The sequence below is a fragment of the Excalfactoria chinensis genome, chromosome 23 (assembly GCF_039878825.1).
Source record: "Excalfactoria chinensis isolate bCotChi1 chromosome 23, bCotChi1.hap2, whole genome shotgun sequence".
Lineage (NCBI taxonomy): Eukaryota > Metazoa > Chordata > Aves > Galliformes > Phasianidae > Excalfactoria > Excalfactoria chinensis.
Genome location: NC_092847.1, coordinates 431720 through 449813, shown reverse-complemented (window position 1 = coordinate 449813; position 18094 = coordinate 431720). Strand labels below are relative to the sequence as shown.

The 18094-nt window shown below is 54.5% G+C and overlaps 2 protein-coding genes across 2 annotated transcripts; both read right to left on the bottom strand.

Annotated features, from left to right (window-relative positions):
• Positions 1–1027: 1027 nt before the first annotated feature.
• Positions 1028–7693, bottom strand: LAD1 (ladinin 1). The gene is made up of 9 exons (XM_072356351.1): positions 7560–7693; positions 5000–5143; positions 4358–4823; positions 3762–3905; positions 3287–3336; positions 2720–2792; positions 2285–2416; positions 1858–1947; positions 1028–1126 (listed from the first exon to the last, which is right to left on the bottom strand). Exons 1-9 carry the CDS (start codon positions 7595–7597, stop codon positions 1028–1030), a joined length of 1236 nt encoding a protein of 411 aa, XP_072212452.1. The 5' UTR covers positions 7598–7693.
• Positions 7694–11865: 4172 nt separating this feature from the next.
• TNNI1 (troponin I1, slow skeletal type) lies at positions 11866–15470 on the bottom strand. Its single transcript, XM_072356350.1, has 8 exons — positions 15460–15470; positions 15041–15044; positions 14907–14948; positions 14339–14470; positions 14165–14254; positions 13718–13894; positions 12249–12359; positions 11866–12147 (listed from the first exon to the last, which is right to left on the bottom strand). The coding sequence occupies exons 1-7, from the start codon at positions 15468–15470 to the stop codon at positions 12252–12254; spliced, it is 564 nt and encodes a 187-aa protein (XP_072212451.1). The 3' UTR covers positions 11866–12147; positions 12249–12251.
• Between the last annotated feature and the right edge of the window lie 2624 nt (positions 15471–18094).

The window sequence follows — 18094 nt, the reverse complement described above, 5'->3', positions numbered from 1 at the left end:
CTGGGGACGTTGATAAGGCAGAGCTTTGGACCCGACCCTCTGCTGCAGCCCCAGATGCTGTCATGTGAAAGCTCAGACTGCTTTTATCCCCCACCCCAATATATTTGTCCTAATTTTTTGCTTTTTTTTTTTTCCTCTTGCAGGATGGATGGGAAACAAGCCCTTCAGATCCCAACTGAGCATGAACATTTCAGAAGGAGCCACTTTTATTAGAAAACAAACCAGTCTGAGAGAAAATCAAGTCCTATCCAAAGCCAAAAAAGCAAGAGCAGATCTGAGGGCAGCAGGAGGGTCCCACACCCAATTTGGACAGTGCAGCAATTGCTGAAGGCACAGCCCCAGCCTGTGGCAGAAGGATTTGGGCATCTGGTGTCCCCCCAGGTGGGTGCAGCAGGCACATGGGGACCGGGTGGCTTTGGGGTCTTCAGGCTACGCTGGCATGCACACTTTGCAGCCTTCGCCTTTGGTTGGGCCAGCCCTGGGGAGGGGGTGACATCTCCCTGCCCCCCACCTTGCCCCATGCATGGGGCTGGGCACATTCTATGGATGTGCAGCCTCACTGCTGACAAGATCCAGCTGCAAAGGACGGGTATGGGCAGATCCTTTTAGCAAGCACAGATATGGGGCACAGCCAGGGGATGGGAGCCGGACACCGCAGCGTTGTAGGGAAGCAAGGCAAGGGTCTGTTCAGAGTCTGCAGGGAGCCTCCAGGTCTGAGTACTCCTGACCAGGCAGCAAGCAAGGAGAGGGGATGTAGGGATGGACTTCCAGCCTTCTTCCTTCCCAGCCCACAAGCAGAGGACCCCGGGCCACTCTGTTCCACCCGCAGGTGGCAGTGGGGACTCTGGTTAGTGTGAGCTGCTGGACGGCAGGGCAGGGCCAGGCTTTGATCTTCAGAGCAGAAACAGTTTTTATCATCTGATAACGTTGTGTATGGTGTTGTTACAACTGGAAAAGAAAGGGAAGCAACGATGGAGGAATGGGGCTGAGGCTGTGGGTGATGCAGATCCCGGTGCTGCCCCAGCTCTCAGCACAGCCCCACATCTACCTCGGTGTCTGTAGGGTTTTCTCTGGGCTGCTTCACCCAGACGTCACGCTTTGGCAGGCTGTTGATCTTCCTGATGTCCTGCAAACAGGAGAATTGTGAGCGGCACAGGGAGGTCCTCCCCATGCCTCTAACTGAAGACAGTTCCACCTAACTGAAGTCTCCAGGAAGTGCATGGTGGGAAATGTTATTATAAGGGGGAAAGAAAAAGCAACCAAGGAAGAAAGTTTTACCCAGGAGTGACCCCAGAAGCAAACCCTTTCAGGCAGACTGAAGCAATGCAGCCTCCCATGCAGTCATGTCTGGGCAGTGCTAATCCCAGAGCTCAGTGCTGGGGGTGCCCAGGCTTGTCTGACCGACTGGGGCTGCCCCTCCTCATCCTGTACCAGGAGGCTGCCCTGAGCGGCAGCAGCAGATCCTATTGTTGTATAGGCTGACACCTGCCCAGCACTTGTCCTTGTTGAATCTCTCCAAGCAATGAAAGTTGCCTGGAGTTCAAACTGTCTCCTCCCCATCTCCCCCAGATCTGTGCCCCTGGAATCAAGTCTGAGTCCCTGCAGCTGTGGGACACCATTATTTGGGGGGCATCCTGCACGCAGGATGTAAATCATTCCAGACCCCAAGCACAGCTTGGTGCACAGCAGGTCCTCAAGCTCCACAGAGCCCATATGAAGTGTCAGAGCCTTTAATGAGTTCAACCAAGGGTCCTCCAAACCCTTCCAAGCCCCACCTGCCCCCCTAGATGCAGAGATATGTCCCACCAGGCTGCCCGGTCTCAGGGTTCATCCCGAGGTGATGGCACAAGCTGTTACCTTGCTCTTTTCTTCCTTGGCAGGCTCCTGAGTTCGGCTGATCCACAGATTAATGCGCGACGTCACCGATCCCGGGATCTTCAGGTTGTCCTGTGGCACAAAGATGGATAACAGGGTTACAGCTCCAGCTCTCTCATTGCACAAACACAGCCCAGGACTGAGCCCAGGGCACAGGGAGACTGAGCAAATCCACAGGAGGTGAGGACCAGCAAACACACCTCGGCTCTATCCCAGCCCCCCCACATACGAACCCACATGCTGCCAGAACTCAGTTTCAGTAGCCCAAGCTCTGCCCTGCTCACAGCCAACACCAGCCTCCCACCAAACCCATCCAGGAGGCAGCCTGTCACACTGCGCACTGATGTCCAACCCATACAGTACCCAAAATGGGGAAGATTTGCCCTAAAAAGCTGATGTCTCCTCTCACCTTCCTGGCAGTGAGTGGCTCTGCCTTGCTGGGAACACTGGCCTCGAAGAAGTTACGTTTGCTGGCCACCCCCTCTGAAGTCAGCACCAGGCTCTTCTGGACGGTCAGGGAAGATCTCACCGAGCCCGAGCGCTGCAACACACAGAGAGGTATCAGTGGGGGCTGTGCTCACCCCAAGGGATGGAAAGCAGAGTTCAGTCTGCTCCCTCTTTAACCTTCTCCAGCTCTCGGGGTTGCTCAGCAGAACCACCCAGCATCCCCATGACCCTCTCCAAGGTTCTACTAAAACCCTGAGGCTGATCCATTTTTCTCACGGGACATTCTTCAGTCCCATTAGGATAGTGATTTTTTGGTGGAGCTCAGTCCCTCTCTCCCCACTCAGCTCCAGGCCACCCTTCCCCTCCCCACACACATCTCCCAGCCTGATTTCATTACCTGCACAGCTGATGTGTACTTTTCCAGCTTCTCCTCAATGCTGCTGCTGCTGCCCGGGATCCTCATGCTTGCACTGGTGAAGAAGAGGGGAGGGAGTTGAATGCAGCCCCCAGGAACTCCTGACCTCAGCCTGCAGTCCTGGGGGGCTCCACTCAGTAGGAGGAGAGCCCATCCAACCCAGGCACTCATCCTGTATCCATCTGCCATGGAAACAGCTCTATCCCCAACAGTGACCCAGATCTGTGAGGATTAATATGGCCCACACTCTTGGCTCCGCCGTTTACCATCTCAAGCACTACCAGATCTGGGCTTTGTCTTAGAATCATAGAATCCTTAAGGTTGGAAAAGACCTCTAAGGCCATCAGGTCCAACTGCCAACCCATCCCCTCATGCTCACTAAGCCACGTCCCCATCTTCCCAGTTTGCTGTCCCTCCGAGCATCCTGCCCAGTCAGCTTGGGGCCAATGTTCTGCAGACCCAGGGTCAGCTCCCATCCCCTTCTCCTCCCTTTGTAAACAGAGGAGGGACCATCCCTGCCCATGAAGGCAGCACATGGAGGGCTCTGACCTTCTCATGAGAGGGCTCTCACTTTCTTCTTTCTGTTTATTTGAGATCACCTGGAAGACACAAGAGGATGGAATACAGGAGCAACAGATAAGAACAAGAGAACCTGGGTCAGACTCAGCTTCCCCATTCTCAAGCTTGCTCTGCTTTCACCTGCAGAAGAGCCAGATCTCAAACCTGAGGTATCAAGAAATGAGAAGCAGGATGGATGTATTTATTTCTTCATTTGCCATTCTCAGAGAAGAAAAGAAATGCCAAAGGGTGGATGGTTGTGGCTGAGACCTTTGGGGATCTCCCTGACACTGAACTCCATGTTTTCTCCCCCCTTCCCACATTCCAGCACAACACACATGAACACATTGTCTGCTGCCAAGGACCTTTGAAAGAGGATCTGTGCCTGAAGACCAAAGCAACCCTTCCCTTCTCCCATCTTCCACTGCCTTAATGTGATTTCTTTTCCCCCTTGTTTTGCTCTTACCCGAAAGGAGACCGTTCTTGGGCTGCTTCTTCTGATGGAGCTGCTGTAGGTGGCAGGAGCTGGAGGAGCATCCTGCTTTTCTGTAGGTTCCTCCTGGCTGGGAGGTGGCTGCATTCCCTCCTTTGAGGGATTCCTGGCTGGTTGCTGGGGGGAAAAAAAGCCATGCAGAGTTTGCAGGGAAGGTTCAGGTGCACTGATCAGAGAAGCCAGAGTGGAAATGGTTTGGAGATGGTGGTTTGAGAACCTGACCCTCCAAACTTTGTTTGTCTCCTCTGGATTTGCAAAGCCCAAACGAACCTGATGGCAAATGGCAGTGCTGCAGGAGAAAGTGATCATAGTGGCACATGCAAAGTGAGGAAAGGAGGTGGTGGGATGATGGTACCTCCTCATCCATCTAGAGCATGTGGTAGGGCAAGAACAGACCCCAACCTCACAGAGTGCTGCTCAGACAGCAGCACCACGAGGTGAGGAAGCACTTCCCCAAGCACACCTGCCCCAATAGCCCACAGGCTGCATTTCCCTCCTGGTACCCTTTGCTTCTCCTTTGTCCTTCCAGCACCCAGAACTTCCCAGCCCAAGGCTCAGCACCCACTCACCTGCTGGGCTGGAGGTGAGGTCCCCTCTGAAGCTGCCTTCTCCTCCGTGCTGGAGCTCCTGGTCCGGGTCAGGATCTTCACCTCACGCAGCCGGCAGCCCCCCAGCTCTGGAGCCACTCGCTGCTGCTGCTCCTCTCTCCTCTGCTCTCCCCGCTGTGTCCCCACACTTGATCCTTCTCTGTCCTGCAGCCGTCCTCTTGCTGTCACCTTCCTCACATGGCTCTGCTGCGGGTGCTGCTCTTCTGCAGGAGCTGGGGCCGTATCCTGACCCCGTTCTGCAGCCGCAATGCTTTCCTGCCCCGTGCGTGGCTTCATTCCTGCCTCCTGCTGTTCCTTCTCCTGTTTTAGTTTCTCAGACACTGCCATTGGTGACCTCATCCTTCTCCCTTCTTTTGTCCTCAGCACCTCTGTCAGCTTACTCTCTTCACTTTCCTCAGGAGCCATCGGCTTCACTGGGACCTGGGACCTGCAGAGAGACCAAGCAGGGTCAGACCTTGGTGTCCAGCACCAGGGGAAGGCTTCCAGCCCACAGGTGAGGTTAACTCAGTGATGGGACACCTCTCTGCACCAGTACGGGTCAGGGCTGGCTGCTGGGCTGCTTTTTCCTCCCCAAGAAGCACCTAAGGCATGGCTGGCACCCACCTGCTGGGAGCGGGGCTGGGGTCCTTCCCGGGGCTGGGGTGGTCTTCATCCACTGATGAGGAGGAGGACAGCAGGCTGCGGTGCCTCCGCCGGCGCTCCCTTTGCTGCTCTTCTTCATCTTCAAGTGTCCTCTGCCTGGCCAGGCTGTTTGGGAGGAGATGTGGAATCACAGTCATAGAATATCCGGAGGTGGAAGGAACCCATCAGGATCAATGAGGATCCATACAGGACCACCCGAAAATCCAACCATGGCAGAGATGGGGGGCTGCTGGGCACAGGGGAGGGGACACCGACATGAACCACGTGTCGCAAAGCACTCCTGATCCACCCAACTGATCCCTGCATTTCCCAACACAAGCATTTGACTTTCCTACTCCTAATGTATCCCATTCAGGGCAGCATTCATCGGAAAGGAATCCCTACATTAAGCAAGATTATCCGGGTGAGGAGGATGTCTCACCTGTAACTCAGCAGAGCCCTGAACCACAGCACGGATCCCAACCACGTGCCCTGGGTGGGTAACCATGAGCAGCAGCAGCAGGCTGTAGCCACAACATGGGTTATGGGGATGGCCTTTTAATATCCATTGTGCAAAAGGCCCCACAGGCAGAAGGACACGGATCTCCCCTGGCACCCACAGCCAGAAGGACCAGGAATTTGTTAGAACCAGCCAAAGTAATGGCTTTTAGGCTAAAACACCAACCTGAATACAGAGCTGTTTGGTAAACCAGATTCCTTTCTCCATGCAAACAGTGACCGCTCTCTCTGCCACCATATTGGGCAATATTTTCCAGGCTGCTGAGCAGTTTTCACAACAGCATCCATGTACCTGCAGCTCCAGCCCTGACCCAGCTGTGAACACTCACAGCCCCTGCAGGATCCGGCCCCACACAGCACTCAGTGCAGCTGCACCCAGGCCCAGCATTTGCTTTGAAGCTGACTTTTAAGAATGTGAAAGTCAAGAGCACGCCTGGGTCCGGCACCGCTGCGGACACAGCGACTCACCGTGAGCTCTGTGAGTTACTGTGTAATGAAGGTTGGGTCATAAATTAAACCACATTACCCCCCGCGACCATTCGCAGCTTCTGTTCTTCCTGGTGGACGGAGGCGGGGAGGCTGCAGGGGCAGCAGTGCAGAACGGAGAGCAGGGATGGGGTCATGGCACAGCGTGTGCTGCCTTCCTGCATCCCCATCACCCCCAGCGCAACGTGGTGTGGAGTGCAGCAGGGATGGAGAAGGTGGGGATCTGCTGTAGGTCTCCACTGGTGAGCATCCCCAGCATTGCAGCAGCGCTCCCCTCTATTTGCCTGCCAGCATCTCCGCACAGCTCAGCTGCCCTTGCAGAGCCACTCAGCTGTATCTGCAAGGACAGAGGTGCTGCCGGGTGTCCCTCCCACAGTGACAACACAGAGCCAAAACTCCGAGCCCGCGTTACTTTGATTTGCACACACAGGCTCCAAAATGAAACTCAGGTTTCCCCGCCTCGCATTTGTTTGGCTCCTGCAGGCGGCACATAGCTGGCATGGCTGACGTGCAGTTTCTCATTATTGGTAATTAAATAATCCACACATCAGGCTATGGATTTGCTTTGCCAATCTTTCCCTCTCTCTGTTTCAAAGACGGATTCCTTTCTCACTGTATTACCTTTTTTAACCTCAAAGAGATGAGTAAAAGGAGGTTGGCAGCTCTCTCCTGCCTTGTCCTCTCCTGCCCTGTTAATCATTAGTGCTGAGATATTTGACATCTCTGCTGTTTCGGGGAATGCTGTCTCATCTCATGGGAGGAGAAACTGCCTTCTTGCCTTGTGAAAGTGCCGGGCACTTTCCTGCTGTGCATGGAGGTGGCCCTGGATGGGGTTTGGATGTGCCCTGGATCTGTCCCAGAGCTCGGTGATAGAAGCAGTGATGTGCACTGACAGCCCCTGAGCACCGAGGGATCAGTTCCCAGTTCTGGTCTGATCCCATTGGATGTTTTACCCCAAACTACAGCTGTTTTGCTGGCCCTTTGGCTGGGTGAGACAACAGCCAGACAGGGAATTCTGCACTGCTCTGTGGGCTGTGTCTGACTCACTATGACCAGCTCTGGGTGTGTGCAATGCCGGCACCGACCCCACATCCCTGGGCTGCATGTGAGCCCCCAGCTCCCACCTCCCCCAGCCCAGGAGCTCCCATTGGAACCCAAATCATGTTTGGGAAGGGCACAGCTGTGGGACTGGGCAGGTTTGGTGGTGGGGATGAATCAGATGGGCAGAGCCTGGGCATGCACTGGGGGCCTCACAAGCAGAGGAGAGCAAAAAACCCCACAGCCATTTCCAGAACCAGCTCAAAGAACAGACCCCAAAACCAGAAGCACAGCTGGCATGGGGCAAGGATAACTCCCCAAAGCTGCTTCCTTTCTCCCATAGACAGAAGGAACAAAACCACTCCAGGTCTCACCCACCCATGAGGAACCCCCCAACACAAAGCACTAATGGGGCAGCACCTGATGGCAACCCCTGCCCTCCCCACACCCCGCAGTGCCAGCAGCCCACCCTGACTCCATCCTCTCTGCCTTAACCCACCTGGAAAGGTCAGACCAATTCCTCCTGCTGAAAGACATCGCTGCTCCTCTTGGGTCTCTGGCAGCCCCAAAATCTCGCAGGCATCCAGGCCAAGGTGGGTCGGTGGGGACTGGCTGCCCGAGGAGGGAGGGAACCTGCAAGGTTATTTCCCTGTGCACCTTTACCCTCCTGCAGCCCGTTTACCACTCCACTGCATCACATGGTCTCTTATCTACCTGGACAGAGGCAGGGCTGTAATTTGTCTACTAGCAGCGCCGTGCAAAAGCCACCCTGCCCAGGAGTGCCACGCAAAGCAGAGCTCAGCTCACTGCCTGCTGTGCCAGGGCTCGCAGAGAGACCCGTGCTCTGGGCTGGATCCATCCAGGTCTCCCAGGGTTTCGGAGACAACTCCCAACCCAGAACCTGTTCTACCAGCACCCTGCGCCCGTCACCGCCTCCTGCAAGAGGCTGGAGGAGGTGAATTACCGTGGGTGCGTGGGAGGAGGCAGCCGCTGGCTCTTCGGGATCCAAAACAGTCATTAAACACCTCCGGCTGGGTGCAGAGCGTGCCCAAAGAGATGGGAGGCTGCCCCACTCCTTGAAGCCTTTCTTTTTTTCTGGACATCTTCTGGCCTCTCCATTGCTGTGAGCTTTTCTGCATTGAAAAGCACCCAGAAGGCGTTGGGGGAGCCCACCCAGCAGTTGATTTTGGGGCTCCCACCCTCAGCCCCACAAACCTGTCATCCCTATGGGCTGCTCCCCCAACCCTGTCCCCACACTCCTCCAGCTGTGCCAAAACCTGAGCAGCCCCAGTGGTCCCATTGAACCAAAGGTTCCTGATCAAAACCCCATCTCTGACAGCCATCTATGTCCCATGGGCCACCCACTCCAAGCTGGTTCTGCTTTTCTTCCTCTTTGCTGTCACTGTTGCCTTTCAAGTGCTGTCACCCATACAAGGAGTTCCGTGAGTGGTGGCACAAAGAAAAGAACTTACTTAAATAACCTTCTAAGTGTCCCACTAATTGCTGACAAACTATATATAGCCATCCAGCACCAGTGAGCTGCTAGAAAGCAATGAACCTTTCTGATTAATGCACGGCGAGTGCTTTACTTGCAAAACTCATTGCCAAAGGATATCACTGAGGCACAGGACTTAGCAGGATTTTTAGGAGGATTAGGCTGAGCGCAGTGAAAGAACAACCCCAGCTAGGATCTATGGAGAAAAGGAACATAAAACCTGGCAGTTTATGATTCCCTTTATGATGAAGATGAAGAAATTCCAGCCAGGATTTAGAGGACAGAGATCAGGCAGAGGATCAGCGCTGGTGATGCTCACCCCTCGGACTGCCCTGATCTCTATTTTCAGCTCAGAGACTTTTGAGCTGCCATTTTAAAGACCCCTCAGCGAGGCTTTCCTCCAGCATGGAGTTCCCAGCTCTGTTCCCCACTGTAAGAAGAGTTCCCACCTCCCCATTGCTTTGGGCTGGCTCAAGCTGAGCTGTTTGATAGCACAAAGCACTGATCTCCAGCCACCAGGACACCACTGGTGTGAGATATTTGCTACCCCAGTGCGGTCAGCTCATCTTTCCCCTCTGCTTTCTATATGTTTTCATGTTTGCTGTATCCCCAAACTGCCACTTCCACCTTGACAATGGCCCATCAGGATCCAATTATTTATGTACAAACTTATGTTGGATTTTCCCTGTAAGGCTGTCTGCCATTTTATCCCCAAATCCCAGCCCTTCAAGATCCTTCTGAGCATGTTTATCATTGTCCTTCATCTTTGCTATGCTGAAAATGCCAGAGTTAGCAGCAGGATTTGCTATCTCACCATCGCTGTTTCCCATCTATTCCCTTAATATTTATCTCTGCTTGGACTTTCCCTCTCAACTGTGGCTTTTCCAGCCATTGCTCCTGGAAATAGAGCAGGAGGCCAGAACCTCACCTGGTGCAGAGCAGCAGGGGACACCCATTTATACCCATTAAGGAGCCAGGCCAGTATCGGCCAGGATTATTGTATTTTTCCCTTGGGAACACTGTCCTGTGCCTCATCCCCACGCGTGTTTCTTTGGCTGAGGGCAGTGGAGAGCTTCCAGTTCTCATAATTGTGCTGTAATTGGGGCATTCCTCAGCCTCACCCCGGGGCCCAGCAGCACATCCTGCACCTCCACCCATCCACTGGTCCTGACATTGGACCCAGTTCTGCTCCTCCATCACACTTTGCTCCCTGACTCAAACTCCTTCAGCTCTGGGGAAGGTGGTTGTGATGTGTGAGAAACTGGGAGCACAGAGGTACCTCCACAGTGAGAGGGAAGCCAAGCAGGAAAGTATCTCAGGAAGGAAGGAAAGAAGGAAAGAAGGAAGGAAGGAAGGAAGGAAGGAAGGAAGGAAGGAAGGAAGGAAGGAAGGAAGGAAGGAAGGAAGGAAGGAAGGAAGGAAGGAAGGAAGGAAGGAAGGAAGGAAGGAAGGAAGGAAGGAAGGAAGGAAGGAAGGAAGGAAGGAAGGAAGGAAGGAAGGAAGGAAGGAAGGAAGGAAGGAAGGAAGGAAGGAAGGAAGGAAGGAAGGAAGGAAGGAAGGAAGGAAGGAAGGAAGGAAGGAAGGAAGGAAGGAAGGAAGGAAGGAAGGAAGGAAGGAAGGAAGGAAGGAAGGAAGGAAGGAAGGAAGGAAGGAAGGAAGGAAGGAAGGAAGGAAGGAAGGAAGGAAGGAAGGAAGGAAGGAAGGAAGGGAAGGAAGGAAGGGAAGGAAGGGAAGGAAGGAAGGGAAGGAAGAGAAGGTTGATTTTAGACAAGCACTGGATGCCTTGGTTCATAGCTGCCACTGTGGTGCCCCAGGGGTGCTGTAGAATCCTTCAGGTTCCTGTCATCATCTGCAGAGGCCTCTTCAGCAGAAGCCATCTCCTGTGATGGCCCACGGCTACAGCTAATGATGAAAAGGTACAGATGTCCCCCAGGAGCAGTGTCACTGGCAGCCTTTCAGGTTGCATTACATGAAGTAACTGATGCTGCCAGCTGGAAAGCAGCTGCACGACAGATTGCATCCCTCACAGCACAGGAAATTAGTTGTAATTAATGAGGAATTCCCTCTGATATGAGAAACGGGTCAGGGTTTAACTTCTCCACGAGCTGGCAGCGTCCTGCAGTGTCCATGGGGTTGGAGGGGCTGTGGGGCCATGCTCACCCAACCCAGGGCTGCCCACAGCCGCAAGCCCTTCCTCTGCATCCCCCTCCACCAACAGGGCTGCAAACACCCCTAGTGCAAAATGGTGATGGTCACTCATGGCAATCCATGGTGGTAGGAATGGTTTTCTACCAAAGCAGGATGCAGTGACTGGCAAACATCCTATTTGGAAAAGTGGGTGAACCTGAGGGTCGGGTTGTCCTTTTTTTTTTCTATTTGCCCCTCAATTTAAACCCAATCTGGCCACACAGAGCCAGCTGTAGCCTGCAGTGAGCTCATTGCTGGTTGCAGGGATGTGCTGGTGAGCCCTGGGCGTCGCTCTGCCGCAACGCACGGTGTTTCGATGCAGAGGGTTTGGCGATGTGTTGTGCATCCAAGCAGTGCCCACCAGAGCCACGTCCCACAGCACCCACCTCCCCATTGCCTTTCATCTCACTGCCATCCCTCCCTGCCCCACAAACACCACCCCTGCTTGTAAAGTACCCAATTATCATAATTATGCCAAGCGCAGAGCTGCGTTCCCGACCCCAACTCGGTTTGGGCTTTCTGCTTCTGTTTCAGTTCTGAAGAAGGCTTTGTTTCCATGAAACCTCCCTGCATTTTCCAGCTATTCCAGTCGGTCAGGTACAGTTATTGCCTCTCCCTCCACACCTTTCTTCCCTTGCCAGAATCACAGCCATGTGTGTGAGTTCCCTCTGGGGATCCCAGGACGCAGCCTCAGCACAGCGCCTGTGCGGGCAGCGCAATCAGAGCTGAAACCCTTCACATTTCTTATTGGGGCCGTGATGATGGATCTCCCACCCCAATGGCACCGTGGCCAAGCTGGGATCTCCAATCCCAATGGCATCATGGCCAAGTGGGAGGCACAATTATGGGGTGCACACACCCATTGCTGCAGTGATATAGGAAATCACAGGGGTGTGGGGATGATGGGGTGGGGACTCAGTAGAGCTGGGGGGGTACCAGCCTGGTGGGGACTGGAAGAGATGATCCCTATGCAAGGCTGAGCCCAGGGCACAGGAAAGGACCAGGTTGTCTTGCTATGTACCTGCACCTTCTCTTGGCCAACACAGAGATGAGCCCATGCAGTGTTCAGCCCCAGAGACCATCCTTTAATACACATGCAGCCGCATGGGCACATCTTGGGCTGTGCTGGAGGTGTGGGAATGGGGGGAGAGGGGCTGTCCCTTCTCTGCAGAGTTGGGAGGGGATGGTGAATGGTGGCCCCTCCAAGAGCACATTTGTGAGACTAAGAGTGGGAAAGGGGGCAGAACTGAAAGGAAGAAGCTCAGATCTCCTTCCCAGATGGTTGTCCACATAGTTCATCTCAGTGGGGAGTTCAGAGCAAGGGTGCAAAGAGGACAGAGGGGAAGCAAGGCGGGGATCAAGGGGCAACCAGAAGGGTTGGGGATGTTCTTTTGTCTTGGTGCTCCTGTGGGAGAGAAACAGAGCAGAGCAGTGGGGCAAAGACTTTCCCAAAAAGCAGCCCAAGGAACTGGGATCCCAGCTGGGCTAACACCTCTCTGGGATTACCTCTCACTGTCCCGTGGGGGACTTGGCAGCATCGAACATCTTCTTCCTTCCCTCCATCCCCGACATGGCCTCCACGTTCTTGCGCCAATCACCCACCTCCACGGGACGCTCCTGCCAGGAGGATGGGGACAACGGGGACATGGATTGGGAACAGAGCACTGGCAGCCCCACAGCTCCCCACCCTATTGCACAGAGCCCTGCTCAGGGCAAGCCACTGCCCTGCTGCAAATGCCCTCTCCATCAGAGCTCTGCATGGATGTGGGGCTGGCCAAGGGGCAAGCTGCAGCATGGAGCTCTGGATGAATGAGGCTACCCCCCCCCAAAGCTGCATGAAGAGCCCAGAAAATCTCTTTAGGAGGATGAAGCCAACGTGGGACTTATTCCAGTTCTACACCAGAACGCAGAGTGCAAGCAGAAGCACTTTCACTGCAAGGAGAGCTCATCTTGGATGGGTGCTGGCAGTGCAGGGAGAGCCCAAAAGGATGGAATGGGGAGGTGGAAGCCCTGGGAGCGTGCCCAGGCACCGGCTCTGCCAGCCCACAGGCATTCATAGATTACAAACCGTGCTCTCAAATCGTTTCACGGCATGTAAAATAAACTCAGATCTGAACACCACCTGGCGTTGAGACCTGTAAGTGCAGCTTTCTGTCCAAAGGGCTGAAAATACGTCCTACTAGCAACAAAGGGGGGAAAAATAAGAAGGAAAAATGAGCAGAAAATTGAGGCTTTCGTGCAAACTGCTGAGCTGGGACCAGGAGGTAAAACTTTGAGGAGAGGCTGGGATAGCAGCACAACCCTTCTAGGAGGAATCTGGACATCCCAACTTTGCTGCTGCTCCAGGAAGGACTAAAAAGCTGCAGTTCCTGAACAAGGCACCAAAAAAAAAGGTGCTCCCAGACTCTCTGGGGCTGTCAAAACACTCTGTGTGGAACTGCCAGGATGGTCTGACCTGAAAGTCAGCGCTGCACATCTCCTCATGGCTATGAAGCACAAGGTGGACCAAAGCAAGGAGTCAAGGCAAGAAAGTCCGAATGCAGTGCTGGGATTCACTCACTTATCTCTGCAAAGCTGCTGTGAGCTGGGCTGCCTATCTGCTGCCAAGTGTGCTTGCTGTGCTGGCACTCTCTTATCTAATCTGGGCCTGGGAGTCTCCTGGGTGTTTTGTGACTGGGATTGCACCAAATCAGAGCTCTCCTTGCACCCAAGAAGACCAAAGACCAAACTCTCTGCAGCTCAACAGACATAGCAAGGGAGCTGCATCATCCCAGCTGGACGGGTCCTTCATGCCCTGTGAGGGAAACATCAGGTCTCTGTTGCCATCATCAGTTACCAGGTCCAACAGCACCCAGGTGATCCTACGATCCACACACTGAACATGACCTGCTATTTCTGAGGCTTATGAGGCATGAGGATGGCCCTCAGAGGCTGAAGGAGAAGGGCAAGGGCAGCCCTGGGAGGCCTCTACCCACCTTCTCCGTGTCCTCCTTCTTGACAGACTTCAGGTTGGCTCTCAGGTCCATGGACACCTTGTGCTTGGAGCCCAGCAGAGCCCTCAGCATGGCATCGGCTGAGACACGGACCCTCCGCAGCGGGGGCCGTTTGAACTTCCCTCTCAGGTCGAGCACTTTAAGCTTCAGGTCTTTAATCTGCAGGATGGGGAAGGGAGGATGTGGAGGTCACTGGATGGAAGCCTTGCATGGGTGCAAGGAAAGGAAGCCTGGATGAAGCAGGAGTCTCTGCTGACTCCAAGTCCCAGTGGGGTCCAAGCTCCTTGCCCTTAGGGTCAACTCTCCCTGGGCTCACAGCTGTTGCTGCCTTGTTCCAGCCCACCTGGATGGCAGCTGGATCATGAGAAGGACTGCTCAGACCTACAAGGAGTGATCAGGAGAGTGGGGAAGTTGCCCTCCCTTTCCTACCTCCCTAGTGTTATGGTTGCACTTTGCTTCGATGTCATATCTCTCTTCATCCACAATCTCCACCTTCTCGTGCAGCTCCCGGCACAGATCCTATGGCCAAGCACAGCATGAGGGAGGTGAGCAGTGGGCCCGGTGCTGCAGAGCTGTTGCTCCATCCTCAGGACAGGGATGTACCTGAAGCTGGCTCAAGGAGAGCCCACTGGTGTGCAGCGGGGTGATGCGCTCAGACAGGTATCTCTCCTTCTCCGACTGTTTGTCCACGATCTCCTGATCCCATTCCTCCTTGGCTTTTGCCAGCATCAAGCTCTGTGGGCACAAGCAGATGGTGGAGGTGTAGATTTGCAGATCCCATTGCTGAGGTCTCCAGAGCTGCCGGTGGGCCCATGGGATGCTGATCTCAGCGCTTCTCTGCGTGCCTTTGCTCTGCTGTGGTAGAGACTTTCCCAAGCCACAGCAAGGGGAGCTCCCAGGGTGGTGCTGCAAACCCAGGTGCACCAACACAAGGGCTGTGGGGCTGTGGCTGCAGAGCAGGAGGGCTCGGAGCTTCTCCCACCTTCACACAGGGGGGAAGGGAGGGGAGATTTGCTCTATCAGCCACAGAGCCCACATCAGTGAGCGCTTCTCAGAAGAGAGGTGGGAGTGGGAGCTGCTCCTGCAGCGCTGCTGTTCCCCACCACCATCCCACCAACCGCACAGCTCCTGTTCCACCAAACCCAGGGAGTTTCCAGCCCTTAGGACTCACCTTCAAGAGGAGTTTGCGCGAGGCTGTGATCTTGGATTTTCTCTAGGGGAAAAGGGAGGGAAAAAGCTTTGAAAACAAGCTCAGAGCAAAGGCAGGGGAGCATCATGATCCCTCCCAAAAGGGGAAGCACTCACCTCCCTGCTGGCAGGCGCGTTTGGGAAGGAGCAGTGAAGGAGAGGAGAAAAGAGAGCATCAATGAGTGGGAATCAAAAGGAGGTGGCAGTCAGAAGTTTCCCTTGGGATTCCCATTGGTTTCCTTCCCTCTGTGTGCAATGACTGAGAGCCACAGCGAGCCTGACTTGCAGCTCTTTAAAAAAGCCAAAACTCCACGATTCTGTGCTTTCAGGTTCTCTGACCTCAGAAAGCTTCAAGCTTCCAATGAGGGCTCTGAGGTTGCTGCATACTTTTAGTTGAAGACAGATGATTTTTTACATAGGAATCAGCACAGTGAACCCAAGCAATGTGTTCTCCAGTCTGAACACCATGTGAAAAATGCATCTCAGTGGGTAGGAGTGGGAGAGCCCCAGGGGGGAGAGGGAGCAGCACAACTTACGGCTCCGGCATCGCGGCGCTGGGCTGGTGTCCTGAAAACACACAAAAACACAAAGAAATAAATAACGTGCAGAAATAAGCGAGTATATAGAGAGATGGGTTGGTATATAAATCAACAAACAGGAGAGGAGGATGAAACAAGCCACAGAGTGGTGTCAGTCGGGTGCTGCTGGGGGCCGGTGCTGCTGATGGAGGGGAGCAGCCCTGGAGCTTCCCAGTGCCCACCTCACTCCTCACCCAGCCTGTATTGGGACCTCTGGGTCTGGGTGTGTAGAGGAGGGGCGGAGTGAGGGGTCACCCACCCCCTCTGCTTGGACCTCCCCAGCATCCAGCACTGCTCCCCATGGAACACTCGCCCGTTTCATACTTGGAATGCTCTCAGTAACCCTATGCCCCAGCAGCTGCTGTATGCTGAGCCCCTGCTGGCTGCTCACAGCGTGAGCCCAGGGGTGGGAAAAGCACTGAGAAAATGCCCATCGAATCTTCCTTCCCGTTTTTGCATCCAAACTGTAAGGAGCATCTCAGCAACAAACAGCTCTTGTCAGTGCTGGTGGGGCTGTTCCTTCACACTGAGGTGGTTCCACCTCCATTGACTTCTTTGCATCCCCCAGTGAAACTGGGAACCATTTTAAACCACAAAGGGGAAAGTTAAGGAGAGTTCTTCTGCTCCTGGAGAGGTGCCCCCGAGCTGAGCATTGCTGGTCCCCCAGTTTGTCCCAGTGTGGGCACTGGTCCCCCAGTTTGTCCCCATCCCTCCCCGTGTCCCCAGTGCACCACAGCTCTAACCTGAAGCATTGCAGCTGGGGGAGAAAAGCCACAGATCCCCACAGGACCCCCATCCCACAGAGCCTGCCGGGTCTTGGGAATTACAGAGAATAACCCCCCAAAATAGGATATATCTCTTTTAGCCACAGTCAGACATCAGCCACCCATTTCGTGCTTTGTTTTATTACTATTATTTTTAGAGGGTTTTGGTGACACAACGAACACCCCACAGGACACACAGGGAAGGCTGAGGGCAGCCCCCAACTGCTCCTTCCTGAATTCCATAAGGGGGGGGGGGGACAGAAAACCCTTTGTGTCCCCATAGAGCAGCGGCAGTTGGAGGAGCCTCGTGGCGTTCCCCTCCTTCCCCTCAGAACAAAGCCACGTCCCAGGAGGTGGGACCCATGCCAGACCCCATCCCAGCGACCTCTACCAAGGGCAACCACGTTTTAGGGCAAAGTAGTTCCAATTTGGCTTCCCAGAGGGCTCAGTGGAGCAGTAGGATGTGCCTGGTGAGCTCATGTCGGGGATCTGGGGGCTCCAGACCCATAGCATCCATAAGAGACTTTGCTCACTGATGGAGACACGATCAGAACAAGCTCATTTTGCTCTGATCACCAGCATAAAAAGTTTCATAGAACACAAAAGCAGAGAAAACATTAAAAGAAATAACCCTGTAAAATCAAACACAGCCTGCCCTGTCATCCCCCTGCACCCACCCTGGGCACACTCCAAGCCCACCTCCCCCATCCCACCAATGACCCCAAGCAGCCACAGAAGGACTCAGTCTGCCCCAGAACAATGTTGGTGGCTGACTCAGACAGAAAACCCACAGCTGGGGCCCAACAGCCCCACATCCCCAGCAATCCCACCGGGGGGGACCCCCTTACCTGGGAGCTGGTGCCTGGTGTCTGCAGAGCTGAGCACTGTGGGGCTCGGCAGTGGAGTGGGAGTGTTAACCCTCAGCTGGCTTCCAAGTGGTCAGTAAAAATAGCGCAAATCCCCTCTGGTGCACTGCGAGCCCCACTGCCCCGTGACGTGCAGCACACACCTGGGGTGCAGCCCCAGCACACACGTGCATCACAGCTGGGTCTGTTGCAGTCGTGACCCCCATCGTGCTCGGAGCAATGTCTGCTGTTTGCATGCAGTCAGTTCTGCTGCTGCTTGTTGCCCATGCATGCATCCAGGGTGCAACAGCAGTGCCCATGTGCTTCCCACTCCGCTCCTCTCCCCTTTGCTGGGTAAACCCTGCAAGGAGGTGAAAATCGTGTCTCTGTGAGGCTTTTCTCTCTCTGCAGAAAATTTCCCAGCTTTATTTATTTATTGTGCAGAAAAGGAGATGGGGATGAAGAGCCCGGCGAGCTGACACATCCACAGCCACAGTGATGTACCCACAGCAGTGCTGCCCACGGGGCTGTGAGAGCAGGAGTGCACATCCCCTCTGATGGGGGTGATGGGGAGGGGTTCCACCACCACACCGGGTACTGAGTGCAGGTCTGTGGGTCAGGAGCAGCCAGGTCCTGGTTGGGATGCTCAAGCAGTTTCCAACCCCTAAGCTTCTCTCTCTACCCCAGCTGGGTGTCCCTACAGAATGAGGCTCTTGTGCAGCCCATAGGACAGGCAGCACCTGTTCGTGGGATATTTTTAGGGGCAAGTTTAGGAGCAAACAATCCCCAGCGTGCAGCCCAGCAGGACAATGCCTGGTATTTTAATCCTAAATCTATTATGGTCACGGAGGAACACGCAGTTGCATGCATGGGGCAGCTCCTGTGATGGGGGGTACAGGGGGTACAGCAGCCCCATGTCCCACTGAACATGGGATGTGCAGCTCCCATCTCCTCCCACTGCCAGGACACCTGTGCCATGGGGGG